The 22,853-nt window shown below is 39.3% G+C and overlaps 1 protein-coding gene across 6 annotated transcripts in view; it reads right to left on the reverse strand.

The window, feature by feature from the left end:
- nav3 (neuron navigator 3) overlaps nucleotides 1-22,853 on the reverse strand; it is a 250,336-nt gene that overhangs the window by 59,990 nt on the left and 167,493 nt on the right. For all 6 annotated transcript variants that reach the window (XM_047390367.1, XM_047390370.1, XM_047390368.1 and 3 more), the window contains 2 exons: nucleotides 17,354-17,587; nucleotides 14,711-14,830 (listed from right to left, as the gene is read on the reverse strand). In XM_047390367.1, coding sequence (XP_047246323.1) covers nucleotides 14,711-14,830; nucleotides 17,354-17,587 — 354 coding nt within the window. The remainder of the gene's footprint in view (nucleotides 1-14,710; nucleotides 14,831-17,353; nucleotides 17,588-22,853) is intronic.

Below are 22,853 nucleotides of genomic sequence, written 5' to 3' on the forward strand. Positions count from 1 at the left end.
CATATATACGTAAGTAGAAAGCACTCATTTCTTGTTCTCCTGGAACACTATAAAAGCTAAGGTCAAAAAATTATTGCAATATATTTTGAGGGAAAAAAAGCAATTTTTCCTTTTAAACTTCAATAAAGCAATAAGTTCCCTTTCCCCAAGTTAAAACTTGAGCACTGCTACTGGAACAAATTGCCACAATTTGACTAGATTCAAACACACAACAAGTAAGAACAGCCATCAAGAGATCTGGAGAAGGATGGTTCAAGTTTTGCCATCAACTTACCTTTTAAAAGATAGTTGCTGCCTGTTGTCTTATCATTGAAAAGCCTTGCTTTGATCTTTACCGCAAGAGGCAAAGCCTAACATTACAGAGAACCTAGAAGCTGCTGTGGCTTGTCTGGGTGTCGAAAGAGGAAATGGAAATGTGAAAGAAAGGAAGGAAGAAAGGACTCCTCAGTGTTCCACTTCTACCTACTGCGACTGCCAGCTCCCCCTCCCTTCGGTTTGTCTCCCCCTCCCCTTCCCTCCTGACCAGGATGGGCCTAAGAAGTCCTTGGAGAGCCGATCAGACATTTTGTCAGCAGCAGGTGACACAGGGTTAATTAAAAGAGAATGACATTGCAGAACAGAGCCAAATCAAAGAAGAAATACATTAATAAATAACAAGTAACCAAAGACTGTGGTTTGGTTAGACCGAAAAAAAAAAAATGCATAATATAGGAGAAATGAGATGCTAAGAGATGTCGTTCATGTGTTGCTGCATATTCACATATTTATCTCTCTTTATTTACATGAGAACTGTAGCTTCTGTTTCTGCAGATCAGTCACATAGATCTACAGTATGTGACTGAACATAATTGTTTGCTGTGAAAGGACAGTATTGATTGCAGCCACTGACTGGATACCTGTTAAAGAAAAATACAGTATGACAAAATCTAGCTTCACGTTTGTTAAAGTTAATATACATAAACATACAAGAATAAATATTAAATATAAACATGGACCCACAGCTGCAAGATAGTCTGTTATTTACTGAAGTCGCAAAGCCACATTTTCATACAGTACACCATGAGTAGATTATAGAAACCTGTTAAGCTGTTAAGGTGGGTATGAAATATTTCCAAAAGTAATGAATAACACATTGTTGTAACAAACGGTTTCTTTTCATACCTGGAAAGTTGGGAGCAAACAACCATAACTCTAAATGGCTAAGAAACGAAATGACAAGAGCAAGAACATGGACCGAGATATTATCAAGAATTACTTTTAAGATGCCAGTTGAACATGTTAGCTAACCGTGACCGCTTAGATTAAAAAGAAACACACCTTAACGGAGTTTAATCCTTTTGAAGTGGGATGTGGTTTGAGGTCATAACCAGTAAAAATCTTGTTAAAGGAGACAACTCTTCACTTTGATGAAGACACCATTTGTTGTGTTACAGCTTTTTGTTGGTGCTAGTTTTAGTGCTCATGAAATCTCGGAGTGTAGTAACATTTAAACGTGGACACTTTAAAATCTCCCTTCTCAAAAATATCAGAGCTGTTTGTGAAAAAGCTTTTTCTATAAACCACCTGTTTTAATATCTGTGCTTCCAAAGAGTCTTGTAAAAAACAACTTTGAAGAAACAGCTAAGAAATTGCTCAAAGCTTTTCAGATGCACTAAAGCTAGAGCAAATAAAAAATCGGAGCGTAGCTACAGTAAATGCACATTGCCTATGCTTAGTAATATTAACGCTCAGAGGCAGTATCTGTTATGTTTGTCTTTTATGTATGTCTTTAAGAATTGCTTCTACGATGTCTGTCATATTAGCTAAACTTGTGCTAGCTCAGGCAGAAAAAGGAATCATATGATTTTCAAAAGTGATTTACTTTTCAACAAATGCATAACAAGTCTACTTAGACTTTCACAAAAGTCACCTGAACAGAATGGTTTAGGTTTTTTTAAGTTGGTGTCTGTTGCCATTAATAGGTTGGTTCTTCCCCCTAATTATGATGCTTAGAAGCTGGCTAGTAAGAAACTGGCTGCTGGTTTTAGCTCTAGCCTCCAATCTCCAGTGCCACATAGCTCAGTGGTAACGCAGGCGCATCATATGCAGAGGTTATCCTCAACATGTGTCCCCGGTTGGATTCCCAGCCCCGGGCCATTCGCTTCATGTCAAAAACAAACACACAAAAAAACTCCAATCTCACTAATGTCAATGCCATTGGTGCTAATGCTAATTTATAAACCAGTTAGTTAAGGTGTTTTGTTCTAAACAGGAATTCTTTAAAAATCAAAAGAGTTCTTACTCAAAAAGAATATAGCACAATCATGACTGTGGTTTAAAGATTCAGAAAATTGCATTTATATGCATACCACATGACAACCTTGAATAGTATTAACACTATGAAAGTTATCTCCGTCTGATAAGATATCTTATGGTCATAAACTCTTACCAGAATCCCACCCCAAAAAAACTTCACTAGTCTTTGAAGTGAATGTACTTTGTCTAATTAAGTGAAGATTTTTGTTGACCTTTTCTTAATCGCACTATCTGAATATGCCGTCTAGTCATGGAGCAAAGCAAAATGTCATATGTTCAAGTTAGAAAAGTCTTGGTATAGCCTATTACTTCCTGCCTCTAAAAAATGCATGTTACCAAGGACAAGTAGCCAGAGTGTGGAGCATAACTCAATTCATTTCAACCCAATTCAATTAAAGGAAAGAACAAGGTGACCTTGGAGGAAAAAGCTGGAAATGTGTCTGTTGCCAAGCAGTGACAGACAACTAAGACGTCAGCAGTGCCTGACTGAGCTGGTCAAGATGCCCATGCTCCCTGCTGCAATGCAGTCAAATATGACAAACGTTGCTCAGCAGTGTGGGGGTTTGCAGAAGGCCCAGTAGAGTTTGTTCAAGTCTATAGCAAACTGCTGGCAAACAAGCAAGAAAACAGCTCACATCAGAGCTCACAAGCAAGAGCCAAGAAATACACTCCAGACTGTCCCTTAGCAATGTAGATAAGCTCGGCGCAAAATGTTTTTCAGCAAACTCTGTATACTCTGGAGATAGGCACCAGGTCACCCGTGACCCTGTACGGACGTAACAGGTATAGAAAATGGATGGATGCAAACACTTAAAGTTAGTCAGCAATTCTGTTTTTACCTGAGAAACAAAAGAATTGCATTTTTGACTTTGTTAATATAGCAAATAGGATTTGAATTGTGGGTAAACCCCCTGAAATGACTGATCACTAATTCTAGCTGTCTACATTTTACATGCTACCAAATTGGCTTTTTTGGAAATGAAAATTAGACAAAAATTTAAGTAATTTCATTATTTAGAGACTTTATGAGTTTGGTTTTTAATGAAAGAAAAAAGTTGGTGTGTATCCAAGCAAAGTGCTGGAGTCTAGAGCAATGGAAAAATGTTCAGACAGCAGGTTTTCCAACTGCTTTTAAAACCGCTTTTAAAACCCCTAAAAAAATCCACCATACCTTTTATACTGCCTTTCCTACATTTTTTTTAAATGCCTGAGAAAATGCAGGACTGATGTAGTTTTTTACGACTTCATGGAGTTACTCAGTGCTACCCCTTCCCCACCTCTTGCTGCGAGCTGCTGGTCAGATGGGTGAAAGAAGTCTACAGCATTATTTGAATTTCCACAGAAAAGACTAATTTGCTGTTTATTTTATCACCATCCAACAAGTATCTTTGACACATCAACATACAGGTATGCATGGAGATCTAAGTGGAGATTTCAGCCTTTGAAGAAAACCTAAATATGTTCAAGTGTCAGAGAAACCTTGCAGCGTCACCTTGGAGTTATTAGCATGCTATCTTTAAAACTAAAATGAAACTATTTTTAATTTAAATGATAGAAGCTTGGTATCAGACAATGAATTTTGTAATATTTAATTGTGTCTGGTGGATAGATAAAAATGCAATTAGTGCCTTACTCAGGCCATCTTTGTATGAGTTTTCAGTGAGTCATTATGAGAGCATCACTGTTTCACATAAAGCACAAGGAGCCAGGGAATTAAGATGGACTGAATGTGTTAAAATACATACTGGTGGTATGCAGGAAATACTAATTAACCAAACTGTGCACATGTTAGTGTGAGAGATCATAAAGGTCTCCCAAATAATTCACTCTAGCCTTGATAGAGTGGAAAAAAATATTAGCATAAAAAGTGAGTCAGGCACTTGATAAATACCTTTTGTATCCTTTTACTTTAATATGAATTACGACAGGTTATCAAAGCTTTAACAAACTGCGTGAGCTTGCTGAAAACTTTACCATATGGGGCTTGTCATCACTCAGAAAAACAGACATGCAGCTCTGAACTCAGTCAGCATTATTTCTTTGGCCTTGTCACCCAGGCATCCATTCTTAAGCGGTCAGGTGGGCACATCAAGTACTGATGGAAGTGACAAGTTGAAGTATGCAAGCTGTTTTTGTTTTATGTCTCACAAGCTGGAACTACTGATAACATGCTGGTCAATGTGAATTCCACACATATCATTTCATCATGTTTTACATGATGAAATGATATGTTCCAGTAAGATGGGGAAGCACATGTTTCAGATTAGGAATTTATATTGTGTAGTAACATGGGAAAAATGTGGAAAACATTTTCCCTTTGGTTTCATTTGCATATATCGTGCAGTAAGATGTGACACATAAAAGATTTCACAATTAAAAGAAGGGAAACACGGATATTATTACGTGGAAATTTTATTGTATATTGAAGGGAAACACGTGGAAAGTATTCCACATTTTCTCTGCCATGTTTCATTTGTTGAAATTATATTGTGTAGTAACAAAGAAAACACATGTAGGAAAACCTTCCACAAGTGGTTCTATTTGAAATTTTTCCACTTGTAAAACAAATGCTTTTTACATGTCACACCTTTTGCTATTATTACTTTTAGTCTGACGTTTTGTAGAGATCATGTGGAACAAGTTGATTTAATGGGTTTCTACTGTAAGGGTTGGGATGAAAACAATTGCACACCCTTTATCAAATGGTCTATCAAATCCTATTCTTAAATTACTACATTGATAGCTACATTAATATTTTGACAATACCAACCTTCTCTTATAGGAAGTATATATATATATATATATATATATATATATATATATATATATGCAAACACATATGTATATTTTTTTCATCTGACTTTTTTGTTGCTTCTGGATGTTTTCAAATGCAATGGACATGGAGAAGGAAACGAAAGGGTAAAAAAGAATCAAGAAAGGGAGAGAGGTGGAGCAAAAAGTTAAGAGGGAGAGAAGAAGATGGTAACAGATAAGAGAAAAAGGGATATAGAGAATACAAGATAACACCCCAGCAAAACTGTTTCTACACCTGCAGAAACACATATATAACAACGTCAATGTTACCGAAAGTACACTGTACTAATTAATGCAAGATACATTTAGTGGCAACCGCAGCAATAAATAGAGTATATTTGTTTATCTGTAAACACCTGAGTCCATGTGAGTGTATGTGTGAGCACGCCAGTGTATATAAGTTTTCTCCATAAGAATATTCAATAGGGGGCGTGAGGCGCCACAGACATCCAAAGGCCCCCAGAGCACGGGTAACCAAGAGATCCACCGCCCCACCCACCACCCCCAGGGGAACCACCCAGCATTTCACTTTTATTTCTAACGGTAAGTCTTATTCAGACAAGAGGTCTCATTTTCGAGAGCTACAGGGGTTGGACAATGAAACTGAAACACCTGTCATTTTAGTGTGGGAGATTTCATGGCTAAATTGGACCAGCCTGGTAGCCAGTCTTCATTGATTGCACATTGCACCAGTAAGAGCAAAGTGTGAAGGTTCAATTAGCAGGGTAAGAGCACAGTTTTACTCAAAATATTGAAATGCACGCAACATTATGGGTGACAAACCAGAGTTCAAAAGAGGACAAATTGTTGGTGCACGTCTTGCTGGCGCATCTGTGACCAAGACAGCAAGTCTTTGTGATGTATCAAGAGCCATGGTATCCAGGGTAATGTCAGCATACCACCAAAAAGGACGAACCACATCCAACAGGATTAACTGTGGATGCAAGAGGAAGCTGTCCAAAAGGGATGTTCGGGTGCTAACCCGGATTGTATCCAAAAAACATAAAACCACGGCTGCCCAAATCACGGCAGATTTAAATGTGCACCTCTACTCTCCTGTTTCCACCCGAACTGTCCGTCGGGAGCTCCACAGGGTCATTATACACGGCCGGGCTGCTGTAGCCAAACCTTTGGTCACTCAGGTCAATGCCAAACATCGGTTTCAATGGTGCAAGGAGCGCAAATCTTGGGCTGTGGACAATGTGAAACATGTATTGTTCTCTGATGAGTCCATCTTTACTATTTTCCCCACATCCGGGAGAGTTACGGTGTGGAGAAGCCCCAAAGAAGCGTACCACCCAGACTGTTGCATGCCCAGAGTGATGGTTTGGGCTGCCATATCATGGCATTCCCTTGGCCCAATACCTGTGCTAGATGGGCGCGTCACTGCCAAGGACTACCGAACCATTCTTGAGGACCATGTGCATCCAATGGTTCAAACATTGTGTCCTGAAGGCGGTGCCATGTATCAGGATGACAATGCACCAATACACACAGCAAGACTGGTGAAAGATTGGTTTGATGAACATGAAAGTGAAGTTGAACATCTCCCATGGCCTCCACAGTCACCAGATCTAAATATTATATAGCCACTTTGGGGTGTTTTGGAGGAGCGAGTCAGGAAACGTTTTCCTCCACCAGTATCACGTAGTAACCTGGCCACTATCCTGCAAGAAGAATGGCTCTGACCACTGTGCAGGACTTGTATATGTCATTCCCAAGACGAGTTGACGCTGTGTTGGCCGCAAAAGGAGGCCCTACACCATTCTAATAAATTATTGTGGTCTAAAACCAGGTGTTTCAGTTTCATTGTCCAACCCCTGTACCTGTTTTAGTTGGACATACAAGACAACCGTATGTTAAAGCAGACAATACAGTCAATATAATTCATACAAGTATGAACATATGCATATTTGCATACAACCAGACACACACACTGTGTCTTTCTACACTTACCCACACACACAAACTGAACATAGCTAGATGCCTGATTCTGTGATAGAACATCCTTGAACTAGCAAACGTTTGCTAAGTTTAGTCTGTAAGTCTGAGTGGATTTGAGAAAGTTTGGGAGCCTGATAAAGACAAAAGTCTGAGGAAAGTGAAGAGACTAAAAATGAAAACTTCAGAAAGCTTAGATAGCAGAAGTGTATAGGTGCTGCACTTTCAGGTTCAATGCTGAGGAGGATATTTCCTTCCTGAGCAGGGCCAACGGCAGAGATGAATGACACACACAAACTTAGATGATGACTGGCTTCGTCAGTGATAGTGAGAACCTCTTTCCCTCCAGATCTCCTCTCTGCTTACGGCAGTAGTTGACAAGCAGTGCAGCATCGCCACAACTGTCACTGCTCCACAGAGTGACAGCCTGGATCCTGGTGCTTGGCAACACATGCACAAATCTGCAGACACACTTAAATGTGGATGAGGACAAGTGTACAAAAAAGCTCTCTTTTTTTGGGAATGGACAAAAAACCCTAGCACACATTATTTCATAGCAGTTGCCTTTAATCTCCCAAAGCTTCAAACGGAAAACCAAAACAAAGTGCAGAAACAGCTTCCACAGTCCAGTCAACGGAGACGGAGAGATGCCAGCACACACTCGAGACACTGGGATGCAAAGCCCTGTTACTTATTCATGTCTCTGCTGAGAAATGGGAGCCTGTTGGTGTCAAAACGTTCTCTATAGGCATCTTTTCTTGACACCAAAGCCACAGACACATGGTCATCTATGTTGGATGGCAAGGTAACAATTTTTGAAATAAAAGGGGCTTTTAGCCAAAAGCTAAGATCTCTATTCTTTTCAAACTTAAAACGCATCAGAGGGACCTGACCATCTCCAGGTATGCTCTTTTCAGGGCTGACGGAATGGAGATTCCTTCCCAGATCAATCACGGTAATATCTATTTGTGTTCACGACTTCCAAATTTTAGGTTGGAAAATAAACTGGAACTCGTCCATGAAGTCAGACATTCCTCCCCATATGGGTGCTCGTATCTGTAATAGTAATTAGTTAGACCAAGATTTCATTGAGATGGAACAGCATGACACCAAAAAACATTTTTGACACTACACTAGTTTAGTCTCTCATTAAACTTGATGATAAAAATAATCAGATTTTTCTTTACCTCCATTTATAGCAACCCTTGCCCTGTTGCACATCCCAAAGAAGCTTAATCTAAAAGTTACTGGTTTGATCCCTGATTCCCCAGAGTGATCCCCGCAGTTTACTGCCAGAGCTGTTAAACTGTGACTGAATGTGTGTTGATTTGTGCATTTTGGTTGTGGCATGATTATTCATTTAGATGCATTTCTGCTGGGATTTTGTTGGTTTGGAGTAAAGCTGGTAGCGTGCAGACTGTGAAAAACATGAAGCATAATCAGCCTCCTGGGAGCTACGTTTATGTACACAGATCAGCTCCCACTTTCTGCATCCTAAAAACTCTGTCTACATTTCTTTACGTGCACTGGGCTCCTGTTACACTGAGGTGACACAATAACAGCTGACTCTGTGTGGCCCAGACTAACTCAGACTAACAACAGATTAAATTTTATTTCTCAGTGATTTGCTGTTTTGTTGAAAAAATAGTCACTCTAAAGTTCTGCTTGGTGGACAATGTGTCCCAAACTACATATTCTATCCTGCATACATATACAGTTCTACTGTAAGAATTACTAACCCAGTTTGAGCTGTATAGGCAATCTGTGCCAGCCTGCCTTTAGTCAGCAACAAATGGTATTTGCTGCATGAAATAAACAACTCAATTCCTTACTGTACACAACAGAAACTGGTGATTTCGATCTGCTATATTCAGCCCAACTTTAACATATTTCATCCCAGTCAATCATAAGCAAAACAGTTAAAAGTGAAGAACATGTGGCTGTCAGTCAGTCTGAAAAATTAAGCTAAATGCTTCTCTTGTACTTCGGTTTTCTGAATTGCCAACATGCACATTTTCGGGGGTGAAAATTCTCTAAAGGTATGGCATTAGACAGATTGTTTGAACTTGGAACTTATCCACTACTCATTTCACTTCCAGACAGAGGCTTTGAGAAAGGCAGGTTTTGGGATAAAAGAAGAGAAAGAGTCATGAAAGACAGATCTTGTCCTGCGGAAGTAAAGCCAGGCTCAGGTGTGAAATCTTGTGAGCAATTGCTTCGGATATAAATTCTCCCCTGAGCTCTGGTGTATGTCAGTGAGAAGTGACAGCTCAGCCCCTGACAATCACTCGTCAGAAGCAATGCTGGGGGAAGCATTGGGTATTTTTATCTCCAATTATATAGTTTTCTGGGGAAAAAGGAAGGAAGAAACAAAATAAAACAATGTTTCATAGTTCAAACTGATCCTGTGGGGAGATGGTTGCCTCTAGAAAATCAAAAGGAAAGGCACACCTCAATATTTTCTTGTTCCTTCTGAGGCATGGTGCACTAAGACAGAATGCGGTTGAGGAAAAGCAGAATACATGTTTTAAAACCAATATTCAAATATAAATGCTGAAGATGAGGCACAGTCAGATTCATTTTTATTCTTATCGTATCCTGAGTGTAAAACCGAACAGGAGGGTCACTTTGACACTGACAAGTGCCACATTAATAGTCTGTTCTGACACTTTGGTCAGGCACACAATCTTCTGATTAGCATCCAGTCAGAGTCAAAATGATCTCAATAATATGCCTATTAAAAGTTGTACCTCAAAGCAATTAGGGAGTAATTAATGATTAGAAATACAAGTTTATGTCAAAGTAGCTCAAACATATAGAAATGTAAGCACAAAATCATACAATTACAGGAAACTAAGATTTTGCCCTGCTCTCCCTGAAGGCTCTTGCCTAGTTTGGCAGCTAGTAGGTGCAGCCTGTTTATTCATAGCCTCCCATATGCTGGAACTTTCAATACACAAACACATTTTAGATTACACATGCATTTATGCACAACCACATGCTGCAGTATATTGTTATATAACTATAACAACATAGGCCCCGCATCAGCTAACTTCAGCCTAAAGTGAGGAAAATCCTATTTATTGCTCATAATTAGCATAGTTCCCGTGACCTAACAAGCAAATACTAAAATGTACAAGCTTAACATATCCTCAACATGTACACTATCAGTCAAAAGTTTTAGATACACATTTTTACTGAATGGATCTTTTTATTTTCATGGCTATTTAAATTGTAGATTGTCACCAAAGGCAACAAAATAATGAATGAACACAAATGGAATCATGTAGTAAACAAAAAATGTGAAATAACATTTTTATATTTTAGATTCTTCAAAATACCCATTAATATAAAGAAAATCATTAAATGACAAAGGGGCTCTAAAATTTTGCAATACATTAAATGAACTACAACAGCAACAACAGTGGGACAAACTTCTTTCACAGTGCCCTTTAGAGTCATTTTGTAGAGTCTGATGGGGAGAGAAACATTGCATAAGGCTAAAATGTACAGATTTTGAACATTTGGCGTGCACGTTTTGGAAAGTTGTTGTTTGGCTCATCTGTTTCAGAGGTCAGTCAGTCATTTTCTACCGCTTATTCCATAGTGGGTCGCGGGGGAGCTGGTGCCTATCTCCAGCAGTCTATGGGCGAAAGGCAGGGTACGCCCTGGACAAGTTGCCAGTCCATCGCAGGGCAACACACAAACAAAATGGGCAACACACAAACAACCATACACACACTCATTCATATACCTAAGGGCAATTTAGAGTGACCAATTAACCTAACAGGCATGTCTTTGGACTGTGGGAGGAAGCCGGAGTACCCGGTGAGAACCCACGCATGCACGGGGAGAACATGCAAACTCCATGCAGAAAGACCCCTGGTCAGGAATTGAACCCAGGACCTTCTTGCTGCAAGGCAACAGTGCTACCAACTGCGCCACCGTGCAGCCTGTTTCAGAGGTGAAAAGGTAAAATGATTGGTTCAATGTTCCAGAAAGTCTTTTAAATATGGCAGTTCTGTGTGCAAAAAATTAATTCCATAGTGCTATACCTTTTGAGTTTACTCTGTTTAACTTTTATACTTCTTTAAATGTTGGTTTATTTTCCCTGCAAGAGCTATTAAGATAGTTTCAAGTTTTCCCACTTTTGTCACGGTGCGGTATCGATGTGGACCAAAGTGCAGACAAAGGCTTGGATGCAGCATCTTAAATAAATGCTCAACTTTATTTGAAGAGCCAGAACGTAACAAATCACTGCAGGTACATTACAGAGCCGGAATCCTAAATAACTTATTGACACTGCAGGAACAAGGCAAGGACGAGGGTAGCGAGCGTGAGTGAGGAACCAACAAAGCACAATGGAACAAAAACAACTAATATACAGAAGGAGACAAAGGCAGGTAATCAAGGGAACTAAGAACAGGTGTGAAAAGGAGGCAAGTGAAACAAATACAAAGACAGAGCATGGGCAAAGTAACTAATCAACAGCAACACAGACCTAAGCCAAACTATAGACCAAGATGAAATAATCAAAGAAGCATATAATAACCAAGAACTAAATGGTAACAGAGAAACTGGAGGAAACCCGGATTACAAAGTAAACAAACCTAAACCAACCCTAAGGAACAAACTGAGAATGGAGCAGAGGGAATGAGGACTGGAATAAAAGTAAACAATAATTAAAGCTAACCTATAAAAGGAGGGACTAGAAAATAAAGATAAACAAAGCTAAGAGGGACAAAGAATGTAAGGAACTAAAGTTGAGTAGGAAATAACTAGAAGAGGAAAACTGATGACGAGGAGTAACAGAACAGAAACTAATAAAATAAGAGTGCAAAGGAACCAATCCCAAAACATGAATATAAAATGAGAGCAAAGCTAAGGAACTAGAGAACTATAATAATAATAATAATAATAATAATAATAATAATAATAATAATAATAATAATAATAATAAATAAACCATTCTAAGTAAATAGGGAAGCCACACTAAGGGAACAAGGGCGAGAGGAGAACACATTGGGAGGGAGAAGGAAACCAGAACAGTCAGGAAAACAAAAACAATAACCAAACATGAATACAAACCAAAAACGAGAAACCTCTAGCTAAAGTAAACAAAACACAAAACCCAAAACAAAGTCCAAAATGTCACATCCTGACAACTTTATACTCTGCCCAGCTGCAGCCTTTTAAAGCATGTGGTGGTTGTATAACTTGGAAGCTAAACCTATACACACAAAATCTGGTTTCATGACAGAGGTCTCACAGGGTATCATTAAGAAAATAATGTATAGAGACAAATTTCGATTTACAACATTTTGGTAAACACTTTTATAAATTCAGCACATGATACAGAAACAACTGCAAGCTTCAACAACATGATTATGAAGGGCTGGCAAACATAAATACATAGGCATCAATCACCAGTCTGTTTTAATTACATCACCATGCAGCTACTTTATCGTGTTCACTGAATAATGTAGCTTGACATCCATTCTTAAGAAAATTCCGCAACACGCTGTCAGGTCTGTTGAAGTGTTGTAACAAAGCTGCTCTAATTGAAAGCCAAATAATAAAAGCTGTCTAAATCCTGACACATGACTGATTGTTTTTTTCCACCTCATGTTGTTCTGGCTGATGTTAAAATCTTGGTACAAGTAGAAGCTGTGACATTAGGAATTGCCAGTGAACAGGCAGTTTCTTGCTACCTTTCTTAATGTCAGTCACTACAATCTTTCTTAACAGCTTTGAATCAACTGTACATCTGCTCCACAATCTGGAGGCAGGGGTGTCTTTACCTTAGCAGCTCTAATAAACCCATCACACTATTTTGTATCTGCCTTGCGTTGTGGGACGATTTAGTCAAGAAAGCTCTAGCATTGCCTTTACACCCATCTGATACAACAGCAAAGGGTTGGGAGGTAATTAGGTATACATAGGTTTATCTTATTACTCCCTAAATTGCCACTGCCTCTCTTAGGTTCAGTTTCCAAAAAGATGAAAGAAAAATTAGCGTGGAAATGTAACACCAGCTTTTCCTGCACTGGAACCACAGTTTGTGGGCTGTCCCCTACCCAGGCCACAAGAAGCCAGAACAGTGGTAGGCTGATTTCTAACAAAAACAACCTGTAGATGTGCCGGTTCTGTATACTTAGATCACTTTGTTCCGGGGTGTAACCTCAGCAAAAGAAACAACAGTGTGATACAATTGTTTTTGCAATACGAGCCACAATAACGTTAGAAGTACTAAAGTAAAGTTAAAAGTACTCACAGAATAAAATGTTTTTTTATTTAAAAACCAAAAAATATTTTGTAAATTTTTTTATTTTTATCTGCTCAACAATAAACTAAACATGAAAAAGAAGTCTAGATTTTTGCTGAAAAGTGCTCTATAAAGATCTTAAACATTAAAAGGGTCTTGCAAGTTTGCTTTATAAAAACAAAAGATTAACATTTTATAGATTATTTTGCATTGATGGTTTTCTTTTTTTTGGGCTGAATTGTTTTTCAATGTGCTCTCAGAACCAGTAGAGGGATATAAGTCACTTTTTTTTTAAAACACTTGCTGTAGCCAAATGGAATGATTTCAGCTTTTGTGCAAAAGTCACTGGTTGTTTAGTAATTACAGTGGAACCAAAATAAAAGCAAATAATATGGATGTATTTAACACAAATCAAAAACGGATGGTTCACCCAACTGCAAATAGATCTTCAGGTAACCCAAGCCTTGAGTCATGTCAAAAAATTACACTGCTTGCATGTTGCAGCTCTAAGATACCACATATACTATGTATATATGCCACTGGTACAGATTTTATACAATTATCCGATCAAATGTTGCAGCACTGACTACACTAAACAACTGGTTAATCACATGTTAAACTATGCAGATGTTCTGTCTGCACTAATGAAGATTGTTGATTTGGTTAGTGTTTCTGCTAATATTTGTTTGAGCAATTTGAAGCATTAACCTTTCATCCCCAGTTGGCCATCTGATTCTCAAGTATGATAAAAAATAAAAAAATAAAAAAAAGATGGTCACGTCAAGGCAAAAGTAATTATACGAATACAACACCCTTCATCCTAACACAAATGGTATGCCAACAAACATGGCAACACAGGAAACAGCTTAAGTTTGTACTTGCTTCATACATTTTCCCTATCTACAATTTTTCCAAACTTTTTCATAGAACAGACAATATGCACTATAAGCTAAGAGAAATGCAGTAATTAAGCACCAGAGGCACTCATTAACGGGATAGGATAAAGCAGCACAGTACTTCCCAGTCGTTTTCCCCTGGAAGCAAACTAACTCGATTTGACAAAAGTAGTCAGAACACTCACAGGTCTCCCACCAAACATTCCTGGATTTTTTAATAATGGACAAAGATGCCGGGATTGGTTTGATCAGCTCGGTGTAACAAAATTTTTTTTTTTATATGCACCAATATCATGGCACCTAGAAAAGGTGATGAAGCTTCTGTATGTTAACTTTAATTCACTGTCCCAGGAACAACTGTGAGGGACACAAGCTAAATGTATATTATCATGATTGATGAATAAACCTTTTGCATCATGGTGTATTTGGGGTATCCTCTGCGTTTCACCTCATCACAGACACCAGCAATCACAGCAAACCTGATCAATTCTGTCCTTACCTGTCAATGTCACCCTGCATCTCTTTGCTTCCTCTTTGGGCAATCTCCCGGGTGGAAGCCACATCCGAGGATCGACCTGTGTTCCTTGCATACAGATGGACGGCACTGTCGGAAAGGTATCTGTGAAAAGAGAATTATTTAGAAGTTGAAATGTTAAAACCAAAACAATTGCTTCAGTCAGTCCATATCCTTAGCCTCATGGCATAACTGCTTAGGTGATATGACTTAACTACTTTCATTGCTCCATTTTCCTAATAGAGCAATGAAACAACACAAAACACTACCATCAGTTAGAAAGTCTCGCCTTGACTCCTCCAAACATATTTTTTGTGATTGAGGTCAATCAATCTTTCTTCAGAAGGCATGTAAATGCAATTTATTTGTGGAGCCAGAAAGTGTCAGTTCTGGACCAGGTGCTTCTTTGGTTTGCATTCTTCTTAGTCAAAGGCAATGTAATACTTGTTCTACAAGAGAGTGACATCGGTATTCCATTGACTTCCACTTGCTCATAGGCTTAGGCATAGGCTTAGGCTTGGTGTCTTTGGGGTTAACACTGAACCTGCCAAGTATTCCTTTCTCATCATAAGGATGGCGAGATAGAGTCAGAAAGTTGAAGCCAAGATAAAACTGGGAGTATCATCCGGACATCACAGTGATCAAAACAGATTTTAGAATGGATAAAGGAGGCTGGCAATAATCTTCTTGAGTAGCTCCAAACTAAATTTTTGTGTTGTATGATCATTCCACCCTGGAAAAATGCATTTCAAATAAATCATTCAACATGATGATATGATATCATGCCCCTGATGTGTTGTATGCAAGCTTCTGACCACAGTTGTATGACAAATTAATGACCAATGTTTAACGTGTACCCTATGTGTGATCTTCAGGCTTTGAACAACATAATGGCAGATGTGCAGTAATGAGAACAGGGTAGAATTTGAGGAAGCAGTCAGATATCTATAGGACATATCTAATTGGACACCAGGGCCATTAGTGCTGAGGCAGTAAGCATAAAAGTCATGGTTTTACATGTCTTCTGTAACATTTTGTTACATATTTTAAATCCTACAGATTTAACATATACTAATATTTAATTCATGTTTGGAAACTCCAAAGTACGTGGTTGTAAACGAGAGTGTGTGCTCATATGGAAGTTATTACCTGTGAAATGTGAATGGGTTTCACACACCTCTTGGCTTTTTACATCATATATATTACCATGGTAATCCATGAAGGTCACCAGCCGGGAAAGCACTGTAATGTTGTAATCTTTCAGTTTATGGAGAGTCAACAGTGTCTGCGTAAATGCCTTATCTAACCCTTCCCATTCAAGGCTAGAAAAACCAAAGGCAGCCTTGGTGGATGACAGCAGCCTTTTTGAATTGAAGTAGAGAGAAAGAAGAGAGGGGGCTTGGGTTGCTGTATGAATAGCCAGCTAAACATAAATTTCAGAGCGCTTTTGAATACAGGCTGAATGCGAATGAGTCATGTCACTTGTCAAGAAGACCTTGAAAGAAATGTAGCAGAAAGTAAAAACTGTAGCTATGTGGAGAAAGGTAACAATATTTTTGAAAGAGTTCTTGCATAGTTTATCAGCATTTCCCCTAGGTATATTCAAGGAGCATTAGTACACATCAGTTTAGCAAAAGTTCATACTTTGTTAAACCAAATTGCTGCAATGACAGAGACATGTACCTACCATCTTTGCAAGTTACAAGACTTAAAGGTTTCCTCATTCTTCTTTGAAAATTGCTCGTGCTCAGCCAGACTGGTTAGACATCATCTTTGAACATTAACTTCAAAGTCTTAAAAAACAGATTAAATTAGATTTAGGCACAGACTTTGACTGGAATTTAGTGGGGGTATTTTTGTTCTGTTTTTGTTTGCAGCACTGGTGCCCTTTTTTTCTCTCATTGTTTTCGACAGTAAGCTGACAGGAAAAGGATGGCGAGGGGAAGGGGGAAGACACGCAGCAAAGGTCGCCTGGGCCAGGAGTCGAACCCGCGACAGCTCCATCAAGGACTGAACCCTCTGAATATGGGTTGCGTGTTTTACCCCTGTGCTACCACCGTGCCCCTTTAGTGTTTTTTTATACTTCTTTATTTTCTTTTTTGATTTATCATTTTTCTTTTTCTTTTGAAACAATCATCTAGTTTACCAACTTACTAATTTTTCTACCTAATCTCAATCTGCTCCAGACAGTTTCTAAACATCTAAACAACTCACAATATACAACACAGAAAATTTGTTGGATTTGGTCCTATCTTCTGAGATTCCAGTTCTTTAGTGAAAAAATGCATTTTACTGTGTTTCGGCTACAATCATACATATTAAAACAGTGAGCACATTGAGCTTTAATTTAACAGTAATTGATTGTTTAATAGAAAGAACAGGATGGGAAAATTGGCAGCAATGGTTTCTAATTGGGTGTTGTTAGCTGCTGGTCAGGTAAACTGGTAAACGTAGCATAAATATCTGAATCAGGTCTATTCTATGATTTGTCTTGGTTAAAAAGTTTTCAAAAATGATTTTAAAACCTTAATACATACTTTAGATAGTTGATTTTGTGAAGAGGAAGTCATTGCAAAATGGAAAAAAGAAAATTTTTATTTCTAGCTATTCCAGATCAGTGTAACAAACCTGGAGGAGTCTGAGTGGCTGCCATATCGGCCTGTGTTAGCAGCAGCACCCGCTGTGCTTGATCTGGGTGCAGAATACCCGCTTGGCATAGATGGGGCTTCGCCTGCCTGGAGACGTGGGGTTTGAGATTGGCCAAGACGCCAGGCCATGGGGGAGGAGCGTGCAGCGAGGGCAGGGAGACTCCGCCCATTTACCTCGGTCGTCACGGTAGTGTCGAAGGTTGTTTCTAATGTACTGTGTATGAAGAAAGGTAGAAAAACAAAAAATATATACTCGTTGTACCAAAGTAAAAAACAGACCACAAAAAAGACCAGAACAGCAATAAATTATTCTTCAAATAATAAAAAAAAACATTGACAATTTAAAGGGCTAATCATTTAGCTGAAAAGACTGATCATATGTTCAAAAGCAGGATGTCTGCAGCTGATTTTAGTGGCAAGAGAATAAAATATAGAAGGAGTAGGTTACCATTATAGCATGTGTCAGGCAATTACATAACAACAGGGACAGAACTGGAGAGAATTATTTCTTTTTGTTCAAATTCACAGAAAAATGTATAATGATTAAATAACCTTTTACAGGTAATGACGGACAGCGCCTTAAAGCCACAAACCTTTGGAAAACTAACAATGAATGTTACCCTGAACACACCATCACCATGGTAAAACATCTTGTTGTAGGAATGCCTTTTTTCAGCAGATCCAAGGAAGCTGGTCAAAGTTATTTGGTAAGATGCATGGAGCTAAATAAGGAGCAATCCTGGAAGAAAACCTGTTAGAGGCTCTTAAAGATTTGAGACTGGGATAGAGGTTCACCTTCATCCAGGACACAAACACCTAGACATGCAGCCAGAGCTTCAAATGAATGGTTTAAATAAAAGTATATTCATGTGTTAGAATGTCCCAGTTAAAGTCCAGATCTAAAACTAATTGGAAATGACACAGAAACTTCACTCCAATATAACTGAGTTTGACCTATCTCACAAAGAAGAAAGCGCAAAAATTTAGTCTTTAGAGACAAGCTGGTAGAAATATCCATAATAGTGATAGATTGTGGCCCCAGTATTGCGGAGTTTAAAGACATCAAAGGTAAATAACTTGTCCAATAACTTCATGTGCTCAACAGTCTGTGAACTTTGTCATCTGTTTTAAAGTAAAACTTTTATTGATTTGTGTCATTTCCATAAACAGACTATAGGGCAACCTATTCCCAATGTAGCTGTAAATGTATTCTTGCGCAGACAGGAAAGCTTGCCAGTTGTGGTACCTTGTTGGAGCTCTCTCTGCTGGGAAAAAGAGTGCACTACATGTATTTAATGATAAAGAAACTGACCTGATACAAACTCATACACCTGTACTGATTTGCATTTTCAAGAAAAATCTTATTTTTTCTAATACAGTCACAAATATTAAGGCAAATCACAGTCTGTTGTGTTAGATGTAACATATTCTTATAGAAATGAAACAATTTGCGGGTGTTTGATTGTGATTTTGGCAATTTGTTCAGCATAAAATCACCTATAAAAGAGTGAGTTCAGATTAAACATCAAACTAAACAGTTTCATAGTTGCTTTGTGTTTCCTGCAGTATTATCATATATTAAGAAACTTGGACATTTTAAAAGAAAACAGTTTAATTGATGATTCCTATTTATGACTGGCAGGAGAAGCCTATTTGAATGCCTGTTTCTGTAGACTGGCTGGCATTGCGTTGGAAAACGAATGCCACCTTAAAGCACTGTCTCACAGATAGCAGGGAGAGGTGTGAGAACAGCTCTATGTGTCTGTGTCTGTGTGTACTGGCAAGATAGGACAGAACATTGCAACACACACTCTAATGCCTAGTGCCAACATGAGAAGGGCAGCAATGCCAGCCATGTTCATGACTAATCTCTAATAACACCTTCTGAGACTGGTGCACGCACAATGACACAAGCAAAGCCTTGTTAGTGTGTCTAACAATCAATTCCAGGCAATTGGAGAGTTTAAGCAATTGATTTGGACCATCTAAATCGGAATCATTTAAATGTTGATAATGCAGCTTGCTAAATCAGCTTATCTGTATCTGAAGTGGTAGCAGCCGGGAGAAAGATCAAAATGATAAACTAAATAACGGAAAGCACAAAAACAAGTACCTTATCATCTGAGATAAATTTTACTAAAAAGACAGAAAAGATTATGCTTTCTTTGGTTTAAACAATGTAAAACTGGGCTCAAAAGTAGGAATATATGTCCTAAAAATGTCAACTGATGTCTAAATGTACTTAACAGGTATTTAAGGTTGATTGAAGGAGCCTGACTTAAAATATCTTTGTTTAGGCTAAATGTGGATGACACCTATGAGCTAAAAAGGTCAAATTTACACATATCAAATTCAACATACTTTGTCAGACATGACGAAACGTACAACGTCCATAGAAAGTTATTCTAGATTTATTTTTATTTTTATTTATTTATTTTATTTATAAATTTATTCATTCTAGAATTGCGCCGCTCAAGGTGGCAGCAGGTTGGAGTAGCTCTGTTACTTTTGATTCTGATTTATTCTTTTTTGGGAACTATTCCTCTACAGTTGATTTTTTTTTGGACGACTGGTGTCAGATGCTATGCAGCTTGGAGGATTTTTCCTAATACTTTCTATTTTTGGACATTTGTTATGATGCGTTGCCATGGCAACGGGTTGTTTTTTACAACTGGGAGCAGCTGATTAATATCTCAAAAGCTCAAATAATACTTCAACTACAACCCCAAATCCCCGATGAGTTGAAAAGGAGACGCCGTGGATGCAGAGCAGGAGCTAAGAGAAAAGAGAGAAGGAGGAAGTTCAAACCACCTCTTCTGTCGATTATGATGGGCAATGTGAGATTGTTGGGAAACAAGTTGGATGAACTCCAAGCCCTACAAAGGACCCAGCCAGAGTACCGGGCATGCTGTATTATGTGTTTTACTGAGACATGGCTGCAGCATCATATCCCCGACTTCAGCGTCTCTCTGCTGGGCTTTTTAACCATACGAGCAGACAGAGATTTAAAGAGGAGCGGCAAATGTAAAGGAGGTGGGCTGGCAGTATTTGTGAACAACAGATGGTGTAATCCAGGACATGTTACTGTGAAGTGTCATCTCTGCAGTCCAGATATTGAACTGTTGGCAGTAAGTTTTCGTCCATATTATTTACCCAGTGAGTTCACCAGTGTTATTTTGGCAACAGTTTACGTTCCACCTTCCGCTGTTGCCGACACTGCATGTGATGCCATCAGCTCAGTTGTTGCTAAGCTACAGACACAAAACCCCAATGCTTTTGTGGCAATTTCTGGTGATTTTAACCATGCTTCACTCTCTGCTACACTTCCAATGTTTCAACAGTTTGTCAGCTGCTCTACCAGAGAAAACAAAATATTGGATCTGTTTTATGCAAATGTCAAGGACTCATACATCTCTACAGCAAGACCTCCTCTAGGTAAATCAGATCAAAATCTTGTTTTTCTCTGCTCGAAATATAAGCCCCTTGTTCAGAGGCAACCTGTAATAAAGAGGACTGTGAGAAAATGGTCACAGGAAGCTGAAGAAGCTCTGCAAGGTTGCTTTGAGGCTACAGACTGGGACACACTGTGCCAGCCACATGGAGAGGACATCAATGCCATGACTGAGTGTGTAACCAACTATATAAACTTCTGTGTGGGTGTGTCTCCTGCACCCCTCCCATAGTCTCCCGCACCCCTCCCATATCTGCCTTGCTTCAGCTCTGTGTCTTGTCTTTTTTGGAGCCTCTTTTTGCACATCTTCCAAATTCTTCCAAAATATGGATTTGGTCAGCTGGTCTCTCAATGCAATTGATAAAAGTTTCTCGATGAGAAGACAGGGGTCGGGAGAGCCCACTTGCCCGGACGGGACATTTTTCTCCGGATACACGATGGACTCCTGGCAGAAGTGGAGGATTGTGTGTCTGTCGATAATGTCAGTCGAGGATGTGGAAGATGTGTATATAATTGGATGTTTGATATCAGGATTTCTGCTTTTTGGAGTCAGCAGCTGTTCTGGCCATTGTAAGGCTGCCTGGCATGTGTGGTGGGATCTTCAGAGCGATCAACACTCAGACTGAGATTTTACGTGAGCTGAATCGCAGACTGGATGTGATCCTTACACAGGATCGCAGGAAGGTTGCGGTTCCTGGACTCAGGGGTGAAATGGGATAAATCTTGGAGAAAGTTGTTCGCTCGGATCTGGCAGAAAGACCAGGAATTTGGCTGTTTGGATTCGCCTTTGAGAAGCACCAGCGAGACTCTCAAGGCTGACGGAAAATTAAGAGTCAGCCTAACCCAAATAATTATTGTTTTTCTGAATCTGGCTCCCCTGCACGGCCTTGATGGCTGGCTATCTTCAACTTCTCCTGGAAGTTATGTAAACATGACGCTCTGCTCCCTCTGCCCCCTCCCTTCCCTGAGGACATCTGTGGACCTGCTCAGAACTTGGCCGGTTGATGTACATTCCAACAAACCATCAAGGACAATGGCCTCTGTGACAGTGCTTCATGGACTTACTTGCACACACTCACTTGCACACACACACATGCTCAAGATAAACATATGCACCCCTCACACCACCTTCACCGGCATGATGTTGTTTTGTCAACTTGTTGCTTCTTTGTGGTGAGGTTTTTTGCAATCTCAAACTGTATCCTGCTAAGGATAAAGTGTGAAATATGATTTTTTTTCCCTCTACTTACCTAATATGGCCTCTTTTCTCATCTAGCAAGGGCAGCGCCTGTGAATGGGCAGCAAAGCCTCGGTGACCCGTCCCCCCCCTTGTCTTGTGTCATGATGTATATTTGGATGGGTTGTACTGGAATTCTAATTTCCCCTCGGGGATCAATAAAGTATCTTTGAATTGAATTGAATTGAATAACATCATCCCCACCAGAACCATGAAATGCTTCCCCAATAACAAACCTTGGATCACCAGTGACCTGAAGGACCTGCTTAACAAGAAAAAGAGAGCCTTCAGAAAGGGAGACAGAGAATTATTGAGGAGTTTACAGAAGCAACTTAAAGTCAAGATAAGAGACAGCAAGGAGGTGTACAAGAAGAACCTGGAGAGCAAGCTCCAGCAAAACAATATCAGAGATGTGTGGACAGGGATGAAGAAGATCACGGGCTTCAGGCAGAGGGATGATCGGACCGATGAAGGTCTGGACAGAGCCAATGAACTGAACACATTCTTCAATAGGTTCAGTTCAGAAATAAGCTTCGCATCCTCCTCTCCTGCTCACAGCCAAACAGACATTCCACCCTCCTTTGACTCACAGGACCCACAGCTGTCCAGTAACACCTCAAATATTTTATCTTCCACCTCAGCCCTAGACTCTTCTGCTTCTACATGTTTGTCTTCAACCATATCAGAAGATGCTGATGCTTCCTTTGCTTCCCCCTTCCACCTGTGTGTCTCAAGAAGTGAAGATGCAACTGGAGAGACTCTATCGGAATAAGGCTGCATGTCCAGATCATG

The sequence above is a fragment of the Girardinichthys multiradiatus genome, chromosome 17, assembly GCF_021462225.1.
Source record: "Girardinichthys multiradiatus isolate DD_20200921_A chromosome 17, DD_fGirMul_XY1, whole genome shotgun sequence".
Taxonomy (NCBI): domain Eukaryota; kingdom Metazoa; phylum Chordata; class Actinopteri; order Cyprinodontiformes; family Goodeidae; genus Girardinichthys; species Girardinichthys multiradiatus.